The following is a 15,513-nucleotide window of genomic DNA, read 5'->3' as shown; positions in this document are numbered from 1 at the left end:
TTAGTTTTTGAGACTGATTGAAAGTAGATTGTAAGGTTGACCTATTGTGTTAAGCTTATTTACACAAACATAGTGTCTTGGAAAATAAACTCTGAAAGTGCATAGCAGTTGAATCCCAAGGTATTTTACATCCTGAGTTTTCTAATGTCTACTGAGATCTGTCCCATACAGAATCTCAAGTTTACCATAGTTATCTTATATAAGAGAAAAATCACCTTTAAAAGTTAATTATTCCAAAATTTGAGATGAAATTTATGACTTGCTTATAAAAAAGAACTTGCTTTTAATTGATTTGAAGAATTTGCCTCTGCAAAATAATTTGTTAGTTTTAACATATCTATGAAACAATCACAGGTGACAGTTTTTCAGGTTCTTAAAAAGGCTTTCCTTACAAAAGTTGAAAATAACATTTCTAAGATGTAATCAATAGAAAAAGCCAAAAATGTGAAAAAAAATACAATTTCAGTGGAAACACCAAAAAATCAGTTTGGGTACTGGATGGTGACAAATAGATTGTTTAAAACGAATCTGTATTTATTCAAGGGTTAATCTTGATGAGTGAACATTTAAAAGCCCTTCCTGACACTCCATCCTCTTGTTATACTTATTCTTAAGTAAGCAGCCTATGATGTATCATTCTCCCTCCTGATTCCCCTTTCCCATCAAAATGCGAACTTCTCTGCTGTCGCTGAGTGACGCGGGGCCGACAATACTGGGAGGGAGGGTGGGGCGAGGGCACGTGGACCAGAAACACTTCCTAGAAACAGCAAGTACGCGGCTCAACCCTGCCTGAACTTTCCCCGAAAACACAGCTCGCTGACAGAGCGGCATCCCTGCTGGGTGGATCCTGCAACTCCTAGAGGGAATGGCACTTCTTGTTTTTAATTAGCAAGGTGAAAGGTGAATTAAAACTAGCTGTTTGGCAAGTCAGCGCAAGAGGCTGACTTCTGAGAGGCTAGAACGAGCCAGAAGAGAACAGGAGCTCCACGGGGGAAGGCAGTGGGTGTGCTGGTGTGGTTGTTTTTTCTGAATGAACCGCTTGCAGAAGTGACTAAGAAAAAAAATATACAGTTTCTTCCTGAATCCACCGGCATAGTGACTGAAGAGAGCTCTAGACAGGACATGGCTCTGAAGACTCACTCCTTGGAATGTCCTCTTGCTCCCGGCTTATAAACAACTATCCTGGGGAAAGGCAGGTTTTACTTATCCAAATACAGCCTGACAAATGGCACTTTGGAACTGTGCTTTCTGATGACAACGCGTTCGATTTCTGACAAAGCCTCTCTCGCACGCTGCCCCTGGAGGGGAGTCCTAAGTAAAACTCACGCCGCCTGAAAGTGAGGATCGCTGGCGGCAGGCTGGCAGCATGGCATCTGCCGGGTACCTCATCACCTGGCTCCTGTGGGGCTACTTGCTGGAGCTCTGGACGGGAGGTCACACAGCTGACACCCCGCACCCCCGCTTACGCCTGTCACATAAAGGTAGGTCACCCTTTCAGATCCTTTTGTTAAAAAAAAATGAGAAAAAAATTAAAGTCATTTATTTAACATTGATTTTTGGTCTTCCCATACCCTTAACATACACCTGAAAATAATGATTGCAACACTGACCCAAGCTTCTAAGTACCTCTAATGAATAGGTCATACTTAACCACAGCTGAAAATTGTATAAAATCACAGCCTAACTTTGGAGATGTTATTTTTGTCTTGTAAATATTAGGTTTTGTTAATAAGTTCACTCACTAGCAGACATAACAGAAGAGGGTAGGAAGCAGGTAGTAAAGAGCCTTGAGGGGCTGAACCCACCAAGTTAGCAAAGGGTATTTAAATACCAGTTTATGCATTTTGGGAAGCAAGTACGTCGGGGAAGGACCGTAGAAATAGAGGTGCAATTGGTTTTCTGTTTTGTATTGTCCATAATGGGGATGAGAGGAGGAAAAAAGAACACTCCTGAGAATCAAAGTGATTCCTTGCCCATGATAACAAAGTCATCACCGTGTAATTAAAATGACTAACAACTGTTATAAATGAGCTTTCTAGTTGAATTGATTATTGGAAATTTTTTTAATGTGTGGCAAAAAAAATATTAGCAATCCTTGTGAACTGATTTGTACTGATTAAAGTGTTAGATACTATTTACTAGCATCTATTCTTTTTAATGTAAATTCATAGTGCTTAACTGAAGGTCCATCTATCAGAGAGTGCTTAAATATTTTATTCTGCAGCTCTGTCTTGTAAAGCAGCATTTACTCATAAATGATTAAAAGATAGCTTTTGCATCAGTAAAGCCAGTCATGAATAGGTTTGACGACTCTTCCTGTAAACAAACAACAAACAAAACCCACACTCTAAGAAAGTGACTTTGCTGACTTAAAAGTAACTTGGAATAGATTTTCAGGAAAGAAGTATTTATTATCATTAACCACTGAGACAGATAATAGATGGAATAGTGAGAATTACATAAAAAATATTTTTCCATTGTGTAAGCTTTTAAATTGTCCCCACTGTAGAAGGAAGTCTGTATTTTAAAAATATGAGTGTAATCTTTACTCAAAAAGGGAGGGCTCAAATTTATGACACAGTTGTTTTTTTTTTTTTAATTGACAATCATCAGTAGATTGGGCTATAGAAGTTTCTCATTTTTAGAACAGCTATAATCTATGGGTATTTTCTTAGTTTAAATAGATTTCCTATAGTACTCCCCAGTAGATAACATAAATTTAAGAAACACATTGACACTGAATTTGTGAAGTATTTAAAATATAGTGCCTAGAATTAGTATAATTCATTTGATTTGGGAAGATGTATCATGGTGTGTATCAAAATACATATTCCTAAGAAGTTAAGATCAAATATATCTAAATGTAAAAATTTGATGTGATGGAATATGGACACATAAGGATGTCAGAAAAAAACCCATAATAATGGATTCTTTTTCTTATGTAGACAAGCGGATAAGCTGCCAGTTTGGGCAAGCTGCCATTCTGCTATGCATGGTATCAATCTTTTATACCTCATTACTAGGATACTTGTTTTTTGATAGCTCAATATCAGTATGTGTCCAAAGATACCTCATTTTAATATTTCATTGGAGAGCTTCTAATTTAGTCAGTGCATACCAAAACTCTGATGCATAATGTTACCATCAGCCTTATCTCCACCACATCTCTCTTAGTCAAAGGAATAACTGTAATTGATTTTATGAGTCCTGTTAAGTGGTGTGGGAGGACCACTGCTAGAAGCTATGGGTACACTAGACAGAAAACTCATGTAAGATTTCCTTTTGGCTTTTCTTAACCTTTTGATTTAAGGGCACTAGCTGAAAATGTGCAATATTGTGCTGTTATGCAGACAGTATAGAGTTACCTGAAAATAGAATGTTCCCACTTGTGCAGTTTAGTTAGCAAAGTCAGCTAAGAGAGCACAGCGGAGATGCAACCTGAAGCAACAATGCCTCCTGCACCGCAGGTGATTCAGTGGAAGAGAAGCACAGGACTGCCTGAACAGGGATATTCCATCCCTTTGATACAGTATGAACAGCACATTCACCTCTCTACACTCGAGACTCAGTGGACATTTTAGTGGTGTCTGAAAACTGGGGGCAGAATATTTTAGAGTATACTCTTCTGCTATCTTAAATGATATCCAAAATGGTACAATTTTAGTAGCAAGTAAATTAGGTGATTAGTATTATAAATGAGTGCATGGTCCTTAAAAATAAGAGCCACTACTTATAAGTAATCTAGCACCTCTGCACTGCTGCCTGACCCCCAGTGGAGAAAGCTGGTAGGCTCCCTGGAGGTAGCCTACTGGATTCATCCAGGGATTCATTTCATAGCAGTGGTCCATGCCATATTGGAGAAAGACAAGCATCTTTCTTATATCTTCCATTATCAAGATGGTGTTGGAGAACACAAACCTCGTGTCACTTCCCAAAGAGGAGGAGAAAGTTTCATATGTTTACAAAGCTTGAGTTAAATTATATAAAAATATGTTCAGAAAAAAAAAAAAAAAAGCCCAGGAATTGCCCTTTTTCTCTCTCCTCCCTCCTTCTCTAACTCTGGAAGTGGCATGTTCTTTTTTCTTTTTCTTTTTTTTTGCGGTACGCGGGCCTCTCACCGTTGTGGCGTCTCCCGTTGCGGAGCACAGGCTCCGGACGCGCAGGCTCAGCGGCCATGGCTCACGGGCCCAGCTGCTCCGCGGCATGTGGGATCTTCCCAGACCAGGGCACAAACCCGTGTCCCCTGCATCGGCAGGCGGACCCCCAACCACTGCGCCACCAGGGGAGCCTTGTTCTTAAACACAGCTTGAGAGGAGAAGACCATTAGGACCCAAAGGGAGAAAAGGCAGAGAGGGAGAGAAAAAAGGTAGAAAGTTGGGATCAGATACGGAGCATCTTCAAGCTTCCTCCCCACTACTCTTCACCCACAGTGGGATAATATTGAATTCCTCCCTCTTCTTACTGAATATCCACTCCACCCCAATATTAAGCAAATATGCTAACTTCAGGCAGGCCTTGTAGCTAAAAAGATGAAATATTTGCTCTTGTTGAGGCAATGCATATCTTTTAATGCATTTTATAGGTACAAGATAAATTGGGTTAACAAATAAAAACATACAAAGATAAAAATGGCAAGATTCTGCCCTGCCCTATAAGAATTTTCAGTCAAGATTTGAGTCCAGATTAACTATATCAGACAAGAATGTTAAAATTTATGAACAGTTAAGAATTTATAGCCAATACCCTAAAGAGGGTAGTTTGGGTATAATTCATACAAATTTATAATATTCCACTACAAGGATTTCTTTGAAAAATAGCTATGCTCCTCATGACAGAAATGAAGGAAAGAGAGAATAGAGGGCGAAGTGTCCTGGTGGATTCAGCCACTTCCCTTCGTTGATGTCTGTTCTCTCCTTATCTTTCATCCATCCTGCATTAATGGGGTTACAGGGAAGGCAAAAATAGCCTTCTTGATAATGGAGCTCAAAGAAGAAAAACACAAATGAGGAAAGCCCATGTCAAAGAAGGAATCCCAATGCACGTGGAAAGCCCCAGAAATTCAATCGAGGGAGGTTCCAGATAGGGTAGGTGTTCAAAGACCCAATGAGGAACTTCACAATTGCAGAAGCCAAGGAGAATGCCTGCTGATAAGCAGAGGATGTTCTCTCAGGATGTTTGATGAAAAGATAGCTAAATAAAGGAATGAATATGGCAGAAGATCATTGCTAAAATATGTTGATATTATAAATGTAGATTTGAGCTTTGAATACATATCCATACATATAGAACGTGGGCTAGCGAGTGTTAATTAGTCTATCTGTATTTGAATATTATAACCAATTAAATACAGATTTGTCATAGTTCAGAGAGCTCACATTTGAAGTCAGAGGTCTGTACTCCAGCTCTGATTCTTCCACTTATACTAATGGTAATTATCTGTGCCTCAGTTTCCTTAATTTGAAAATAGGGGTAGTACTGATATTTTCCCTGTATATCTCACTGGGTTTTTGAGAGGATCAAAATGGAACAATAATACTGTAAAAGCACTTTATAACCTAAAAATGATCTTATTAATGTTTCCTGAAGACTGATAGAAAATGAGAAGGTTAGAAGGAATCATGTCCTAAAGACATAAACTCTTGGGAAATGGCTTAAGTTTGGATATCAATAAGTCCTAGAATGATGCTAGTATAGATGACAGCAAAACTTGGTCTTAATTTGCATAAAACGTGTGATTTATCCTGATTGCATTCACTCCAAATCCCATTTCCATACCTTTGACCTCTAGTTATAATAACTTAGAAGATAATTACATCATCCGCGCATTTTCCAAGATTCATGGCCAATATTTTTGCAGTACAAGTGTGCATATATCTGTTTATTACACATACTTTTCACCACACATTTTAGAATTTTTTTCAGTTTACATTAAAAAACTTGAGATAGAATTCTAGAAGAGCGCAGTGATAAATAAGTTTTGAATGATCATCCTGGAGGCTGTGGTATTTATTTTCTATCCAGGGCCAATGTTATGAAGGCAGTGACTGAGCCAGTTTTTCGTGAACCAGCTCATAGCTTGGGTTTCTCAGCCAGTAACTAGGTATTATCAATAGTGACATTAGTCACACATCCCTGTGTGGTTAATAAATAAAAACTGGTCATAAGGCATGATTCATAAAGAAAGTAGTTAGGTAGGACCCAGGGGTAAACACAAACCTTACTGCCCAGATCTCCATGAGGGGGAGTCAGTGAGAATTAAGTGGTGGATTTATTAAGAAACAGTTTATATTTAAAAAAAATAAAAAGCCACTGGGTAACATGAAAGGAATTACAATATGTTTTGTGGAGTTTAATTTACACAGAATATACTTTTTATAGAGGAAATCTATGTAAGGATTTTAGATAACACTATTTTTTGTATTTTTATATCTGCTACATAGAAATATTGCTTGTGCATCACAGAAATGCATCTGGAGACACAAAATCTTCTGAATGGTTCTATGAATTATTTGTTTGTTTTTTTTAATAAATTAATTTATTTTATTTATTTTATTTTTGGCTGCTTGGGTCTTCATAGCTGCATGCGGGCTTTTCTCTGGTTGCAAAGAGCAGAGGCTTTCTCTAGCTGTTGCGAGCGGGGACTTCTCTTCATTGTGGCGCACAGGCTTCTTATTGTGGCGGCTTCTCTTGTTGGCAGCACGGGCTCTAGGTGCTTGGGCTTCAGTAGTTGTGGCTCGCGGGCTCTAGAGCGCAGGCTCAGTAGTTGTGGCACATGAGCTTAGTTGCTCCACGGAATGTGGGATCTTCCCGGACCAGGGCTCGAGCCTGTGTCTCCTGCATTGGCAGGCGGATTCTTAACCACTGCACCACCAGGGAAGCCTGAATTATTTGGTTCTTATCTGTACGTTGAGTATGACAGTGAGAACACGGTTATCTTTAGTATAGAAATAGGGTGAGGGAAGGTCAGAGTTAGGAAAAGCAATAAATGAACTGGGCCAGTTTTGGACCAAAAAATAATTTAGTCACATAAAATCATTTCTTAAAAGTTTTGTGAGGACTGTGTTCTATCCATAATATAGAACCAGTACTTGTTCTTGACTAAAAAATACATGCAACAGTCATGTTGTCACAATGGAATATTCTTTTTTTTTTTTTACATCTTTATTGGAGTATAATTGCTTTACAATGGTGTGTTAGTTTCTGCTTTATAACAAAGTGAATCAGTTATACATATACATATGTTCCCATATATCTTCCCTCTTGCGTCTCCCTCCCTCCCACCCTCCCTATCCCACCCCTCCAGGCGGTCACAGAGCACCGAGCTGATCTCCCACAATGGAATATTCTTGTAAAAATTTATGTTGCTATATTATTTTGCTGTCCATGTCAGATTTGTCATTTAACGAGGGTATTTCATAGAGACCGCCTATCTTTCTGTCTGGTATGAGATCACTTGGTGGCCCCAGTTCTACAACCACATTATAAAGCACCAAACATCGGGTTGGTCATTGCTGGTGAAAATTATTGTTAACAATCTGCTGAGTCAGTTTTCTTTCATCAAAGATATCTACTGGAATCATCCTGGGGAGTTCTGAGTGGGAGAGCGTGCAAAGATTTACTCCTTTATCTTGTGTCTAAGACTCCTCTATGGTTTAGTAGAGGAATTCAGTCTGCAGGAATCCAGAAATGGCACTTTGCGTGCATGCATGCCCCTTCATACATAGCCACCGTGGTATTTAAGTGTTCTGGTAAGTTCAGTCTCAGAGAATTTAAAAGAAAACAAAACTGAAATTATACCGCTTACAGCATTTTCCCAAAAGGTGCAAAGTAAAGATTTCAGCTATTCTCTTTGTTTCAATAGACAGGGCCAGTTGCTGTTAGTAGTCTTTAGTACAACATCTGACACTTTGGAATATTATATACATCGTACAAAGGATGATGATTATTTTAATAAAGAATTTTTTCACGGTATGGTTTTAAATAACATTTGAAGCGTAAGGGAAACTATCAATGTCATTAGTTAATTCTTGGGCTTAAGCAAGCATTATGCTTTGTACTCATGATAAGGATGATAATGACAAGACTAGGTATTTTATCAGCTGTATTTTCTGAACTATGAAGGAAAAGGATATGTTAATACCCCATTTGAACCAAGTGTTACAATCTCTGATATTGGAGAGCATTTTCTGTCAAAGAATGTGATGATTTCAAGAACAGAAATGTCTGTGGAATTGACAACTTGATTTCCTGTTGCCCTGGTGGTGGCCAAAGCAATTGATTACTCAAGAAGTTTTCAGCCTGCCTTGGGTCTAATACCTAGTTCAGGATATTCCCACCATAAGGCCCCATTGTCCTGGTAACCTTGACTCTATAACTAGTGTAGAAAAGGAAAAGAGAAATTCATGACTTGCCTGATTTCTGGGGCTTAGAAATATACTTCTCCTTCTGACTTTAGTCATCACTGCTTTCTGCTCAAGGACTTAGCTCATAGCCTTGGCACAGTACATGTAGAAAAGTAGTTTAGGCCCAGGTTTTACAAAACACTCTCACATTCTACTATCAATAGCCTAAAAGCTCTAGACTTTGGTTGAGGCCTTCCTAATCTAAATGTTGCTTCCGGCTGTATGACATGAGCAAGTTCCTTATTTTCTGAGTATGAATTTTCCCATCTTTAAAGTGGGATAATATATAACTTGCAACACCCTGAAAGAATTACACGAGATAATGCGAATTAGTGTGGTAAATACTTTAGCCTTAGGAAGCTTTTCATAAATTACTCAATGCATCAGAAGAGGTTCAGGGAGAATTAGCCTACTCTGGTTCCCTTTTTTATTCTAAAAACAATCATGAGTTAATTATTAACTTAACAACTTACAATAAGGGAAAATCTTTAGTCATCAGTTTTTTACTTGAAAGCAAAGGTTTTTAAAAAATGAAATCCAGCTCTTATTGGAGTAGATGACTAGAAGTAACTAGGGATATTGGTATCTCTCATGCTTGTAAGTTACTGTAAGATTATTTTGTTGATAATTTAAGGAAAGTTGGAACTTCATCTGATGGCACCTTGGAGACAAGAGACCAAAGCCATGAAATAAACAAAAGTTACTAACAAAGGTAATTGTAGGCCTGGCTTTGTAAGGCACAATAGAACAGATATTACTAAGACCAGATCACACTGTCAAAAGTTCAACCAGACAGTGTCCTGTAAGCAGTCAGCCCAACATGCATTGTTTGCTTTGAGAGAAAGCTTTCCGTTCTGCCTTCCCCTGGACCCACACACAGGTAGGGTATCTGCTGCAGAGCATGGTTCCTTACCCTTAGTAGGTGTTCAATCAATGCTCGTTGACTGGGTATATGAATAAAACAGAATGATTTAGAGCAGTGTTTTTTAAAGAAATGTCTGATTCCAGGGGTGGGGTGAGGAGTACCAAGGAAACCAAGGAATCATGAACAACTATTTATGGCTCCTTTGGTAAAACATACATGAAGAGGAAGGCTGGGGCTTTCTCTGCCTATTCACCTTCCTTCCCCTCAAGCGTTGCATTGTGTGAAGCAGCTGGGGTCTCCAGACACCCTCCTGACAGGTCAGCCATATTCTCTCATCTATAATCAGTCTTCTTTTGAAAAAAACAAAAAAACTACTTGGTGGGCTTCCCTGGTGGCGCGGTGGTTGAGAGTCCGCCTGCCGATGCAGGGGACACGGGTTCGTGTACCGGTCCGGGAAGATCCCACATGCCGCGGAGCGGCTGGGCCCATGAGCCATGGCCGCTGAGCCTGCGCGTCCGGAGCCTATGCTCTGCAACAGGAGAGGCCACAGCAGTGAGAGGCCCGCGTACCTCAAAACAAACAAACAAAAACTACTTGTTGATGCTCTCGTCATTCCTGGATGATCACTACAACGCCTTCCTTTTCTTCTCTTCTCACTTCTTTCTTTAACTTCTCCTCCGTGTTGTGTCACCACCACCCCACCTCTTTTTTTTTTTTTTTTTTCTTGGCGGTACGCAGGCCTCTCACTGTTGTGGCCTCTCCCATTGTGGAGCACAGGCTCCAGACGCGCAGGCTCAGTAGTTGTGGCTCACGGGCCCAGCCGCTCCGCGGCATGTGGGATCTTCCCGGACTGGGCGCAAACCCGCGTCCCCTGCATCGGCAGGCAGACTCTCAACCACTGCACCACCAGGGAAGCCCCCACCGCTTTTTGTCTCCACCTTGCTTCCTTCCAAAGAGATATTTTGATTTCTTCCCTACCTTAAGCCAAAAATGAAATTAAAACATTTTAAGTGAGTGCTGTCTATTTATTGGTCCTCAGTTTACCTGAGTATTTCTTTGTTGTCTCATTCAATGAACAGAAGACATGACTTTTGAATTTAAAAGAAGTTTAACTGCGTTCATTAGGCATTCAAACTTGGTTGAAATTCATGACTTAGGAAATAATGAAATATTAAATTAATAGCTTACTAGCCACTTGGACAGCTTGTCCTGTTTGTCTAGCCTGAGTTTCCAGTGGGAGGCTGCTGTTCCCAGCACCGTGGCACTGTGGGGACTGGGAAGGGAGAATTAGGGTCCTGAGCAGGACAGAGCAGGGCCTGCCAGCCTGTCCCCTTTGTGGCTAAACTTGCGTTAAGTGTAAGAATATTATTTATATAAACCTGTCTATTTCCATGTAGTTTTGCTTTGTGTTCTCTGAGTTACGATTTTTAACTCGTTGAAACCAGAATAGACAGGGGGTTTTGTTTACAGGATAGAGCAGAAGAGTAGCATCCCTAAGGGTACGTCTCAGTGGTGATTTTAGGTGGCTGGACTAACTCCAGAACCAGAAAAGAACAACAGCAATGAAAATGGGAATAAAAAAGGGAGAAAATAAGGTCAGCTGGGGACAGTGACCTTTTGCCTCCTGACCAGTTTCCTCTCAGGAAATGATGGGAACCGAGGAGAGCTTTAAATTCAAAGCTCGAGATACACGGTGGAACTAAAGCTGAAGAGGAAATGTGCTGACAGCCTTGCACATAGCTATTCACTCCTGCTGATTACTTTTTTCCTAATCCTGAGTCAAAAATGTATTATGGTCCATGTGATTTCGGAGATGGTTTCCAATTCTAGAAGTGTAGGACTCCTTTCTTCTCACCAGACCTCCCAGTGTGTCTAGTTTCTCCAGAACACTTTGAACATTTTATTAGGAGACAGCATGTTCTAGTGGAAAGTTTGTATGGATTCACAGTTTAAAAATCCTAGATTTGAACCTACAGCTTATCCTATTTGATGTCTATTATTCTTGCTAAATCACTGAACTTCTGAGGCTTACTTTCCTCATAAGTGCACAGAGACTAATTTCTATCTCGTGATTGTTGTAGAAAATTGAAATGTACCGTGGAGATGTAGAATATTGTATAATAATGGCTTATAATATTCTCTAAGTTATGTACTTGTCTTTAACTATATTTTAGGATCCTTGAGGGCAAGGAGCAGTTTTTTGGTGAGACCCTTGTGGACAGAATAAAGTGACTTAATCAGATCATTCCTAAAGTCTGGGTGTTTAGTATCTACTGAAAAAAACAAAAGACAAAAAAAAAAAGAAAACTTTTTCTTGTTGTTTTTGGCTTCCATGTTATGGTCAAAATGACAAAATAAAGACTTATTTCTTTAAGAGCTAGAGCTAATGCTGAATAATTAACCCAAGAGAACCTTAGTTGAATTTCACTGCAGAGGAGATGATGCTACTTGTGATTTTCTTCTGCTCTTCGTCCAGAGTAGGGGCAGAGAGGAGACTGAGCTGGGATTAAGCCAGTGCTGTACAAAGTGTCCTGGCAGCATCAGCATCCCCTGTGAGCTACTGAGTTAGGCTTACTGAGTCAGTGATTCTGGGGCTCAGGAATCTGTGTGTTTTTTTTTTGGTTGTTTGTTTGTTTTTTGCGTTATACGGGCCTCTCACTGTTGTGGCCTCTCCCGTTGCGGAGCACAGGCTCCGGACACGCAGGCTCAGCGGCCATGGCTCACGGGCCCAGCCGCTCCACGGCATGTGGGATCTTCCCAGACCGGGGCACGAACCCGTGTCCCCTGCATCAGCAGGCAGACTCTCAACCACTGCACCACCAGGGAAGCCCAGGAATCTGTGTTTTAACAAGCCCTGCAGGGGATTCTCAATGCACATTCGAGCATGAGAGACACTGGGCTAAGTGTTTGGGATGATGCTACAAAGGAGCCTCACTTTCATATTAATGTTTTCATTTTTTTTCCTCCCTTCAGATCCATTACCCAGGCTAAGGTGTCATTTATTTAAATTACAGCCTCGGTCTTCATACATATATTTAAATTCATAAATATCTAACTATTATACCATTCTCTACCTATTATTTTTTCTATTACATAAGATACAGTATATGTAGTTATTGATAATAATTTAACATATAAATTAAATTTGTTTTTAATGATTATTCTTGGTGTAAATTGTGACACATGGTGCTATCATTGAGTTCAGATAAGAAAACATTTAATGTTGATGGATTGTGGAAAAGCATTTTGTAAGATTCCAGGTGTCGTTTATCTCTCAACAGAAAGTTTTCTTGGACTAATGAAGTTAGGTGCACTTCATTCCTCAGTTATACATCCTAACCTTTCCCTTAAGGGATACAGAAGTTTCTATATCTTTTTTTTTTTTTTTTAATTTTATTTATTTATTTTTTTTTTTGCGGCACGCGGGCCTCTCACTGTTGTAGCCTCTCCCATTGCGGAGCACAGGCTCCGGACGCACAGGCTCAGCGGCCATGGCTCACGGGCCCAGCCGCTCCGCGGCATGTGGGATCTTCCCGGACCGGGGCACAAACCCGTGTCCCCTGCATCAGCAGGCGGACTCTCAACCACTGCGCCACCAGGGAAGCCCTCTATATCTTTTTAATATTTATTCATTCAATCATTCACTTATTCCGTGACTATTTGTTGACCTTCTTCAATGTATTAGATACTGAGCATCATGCTAGGAATTTTAGAATAAAAAACACAGTTTTCTAAATGAAATGTGGTATCCTGGGTGGTATCCTGGAACAGCACAAGAATATTAGGTAAAAACTAAGGAAATCTGAACAAAGTATGGGTTTTCGTTAATAATAATATATCAATATTGATTCATTAACTGTGACAAATGTACCACACTAATGTAAACTATTAATAATAGAGGAAACTGGGCTTGGGTATATGGAAACTTTTTATACTAGCTTCACAACTTTTCTGTAAATCTAAAACTATTCTAAAATAAGTTTATTAAAATACACACACACACACACACACACACACACACACACACACACACACACACACACACACACACACACACACACACACACACAGTGCCTCTACCCAAACCCTTTCTCCCAGAAGCTTAAGGTCTAGTTGTAAAAAGAGACAAGTCATGATAAAGCAGGATGTTTTTTATACATACTAAAAGTTAGAACAAAGTGCTATGGAAACATAGAGTTGGGAATGAAAAAAAACAGAGCTCAGCCTTGGAGATGAATAGGAGGAGACTCGGTAAGCAGCAATAAGCAAACTGTCTATGTGTCTTAGGCTGTCCAGCCACCATGCCTGCCATCCTTCCACTGCCGTCCCCTCTGCATATAATGCACTGTATCCTCCTAGAAATGCAGTTAGCCTTGAATATCTGATTGACTGAATTCCATTGTATTCATAGCTTTACTACTGATAGAATCATGAATGTTCTTTACTCATGTTGTTGGCTTCATTTCTATATGACTTTAAGGAATTGTCATTTTCTTTGTATGACTAATATATGATTAATGCACATTCATGAGTAGATTTTGAAAGTTTTGAAGGCAAGTATATTGCATTTTATTGTTTGAATCCTTAGAATCTAACCAATTTAAGGTACTTAATGAATTTACCTAACCTATTTCACTTAATGTAAAGAATTTCATTATGTCTCTTCACATTAGTATTACCAATCTTAATTCTTTTGTCTGATGCCACATATAACTAGATTCCTAAAAAAGATGACAGAAAATGAGCTGTTGGAGCTTGGGGGAGCATTCAGAAATCAGGAAAAAGGATGGGAATACTTCTCTTCTGCCCCTGCTCGAAAATGTTAGGCGCTAGTTTGGCTTCAGGTTTTGTTGCAAAAGCTATGAAGAGAAATTCAGAACGGCTTTAAAATTTTTCAGAAAATATCCATATTTTATTGAAAGATAGTGTGAAGCTTTTGCAGAGAGTGGTTTGAGTTCATCTGGGCCATTACATGATCAATGTCCCATTTCAATCACCTTTTCTTCCCATTTGCCCCTGCTGTGATCTTCCAATGTCCAATGTAGCATTTCATTCATGTCTAGAGTGATGAACGATGAAGAGAGACAACTAATGCATGAAGTCAGTGACAAAGCAGAAAGCAAAGGGAGGGCTTTGAAAACGTAGCAACTTATCCTACACCTTTGTTTGTAAGGAATGCCCTAAATGACCAAAAGCAAGAATGCTTTTTGTTTTTATCAGTTTATCCCTGTGAGAAGGTTGTTTTACAAATAATTTGACTATGCTGCCTTTTTGTTTTGTGAATTTATCATTGAAAAGCGTAGCTGTAGGTAATGATATTGTGAGAAGAATAAGGAATAGTTACCAGTTTTATAATTATGGTTAGTTTATGTAAGGTGTTTTCCAAACCAAGTTAATTGGGAAAGAACCAATGAAAAATTTACCTAAGATTTTATTATGTATAAGCCTTATAAAAATTGACAGTATATTTTGAAATGTTGTATCCTTGAATTTTTGTTTGTTTTTAGCACCGTATGAATCCATCAGATATGATACACCTAACATAAAAGAGGAAGTTAATGGACATAAACAGAAATGTTATAAGTAAAGTTAATTCAGGAGAAAGCGCACATTTGTCACTGCCCCTTACTGCTCTAAGGAGAAAATAAATATGGAAATGGGAGGTGCTTGATTATTTTATTTTTAGAGACTAAATCCAGTTGTCAAAATAAATGTGTAGAAAATAAGATCATTTTGATTGTTTTGAGCAAGGCAAAACTATATGTTTTGTAAAGAAAACATTAGGAGAAGTAATGGAAAATAAAAATTGAAATAGCTCTGTCATTATTGATGAAACTGATATAGCTAATTTTTCCTTATCAAAAGCAAAGTAGAAAAAAAGGAAATGCAAAAGAAATTTCAACTTTGACATTATCACAATGCATAGATGCTATACGTATTTCAGGTCAGATGAACGATATCTGACGGATACTTTACAATTGCTTAGAATGTGTACTAGAATATTGAGTTTGCTGGTAGTTTTAAGGGTCTGCATAAACTTGAGTTAACCATATGGTGTATTCTTAGAATAGTCATACCACCCCATGTTTAAAATTTAAATTAAAAAGAAAAAAATATTTTTTTCAAAGTCAAATGTTAGAATTTTAGTGGTTGGCATGTTCAACTACCCATATAATTGCACCTTCCCATTAGTAAAGGAACACAGAATACTCCCTTTTTTGTTCATCCAGAATGAAAGAAAAGAAA

The 15,513-nt window shown here is 38.9% G+C and overlaps 1 protein-coding gene across 1 annotated transcript in view; it reads left to right on the top strand.

Moving 5' to 3' along the window:
- The first annotated feature begins 800 nt into the window (after positions 1 to 800).
- The window catches only part of SEMA3E (semaphorin 3E), a 256,505-nt gene continuing 241,792 nt past the window's right edge, over positions 801 to 15,513 (top strand). Inside the window, exon 1 of the mRNA XM_033862940.2 lies at positions 801 to 1,481. Within this exon, the coding sequence (XP_033718831.2) occupies positions 1,367 to 1,481 (115 nt within the window). The 5' untranslated portion in view covers positions 801 to 1,366. The remainder of the gene's footprint in view (positions 1,482 to 15,513) is intronic.

This window comes from Tursiops truncatus, chromosome 9 (assembly GCF_011762595.2).
Source record: "Tursiops truncatus isolate mTurTru1 chromosome 9, mTurTru1.mat.Y, whole genome shotgun sequence".
NCBI lineage: Eukaryota > Metazoa > Chordata > Mammalia > Artiodactyla > Delphinidae > Tursiops > Tursiops truncatus.
This window is presented reverse-complemented; position numbering and strand designations above follow the sequence as displayed.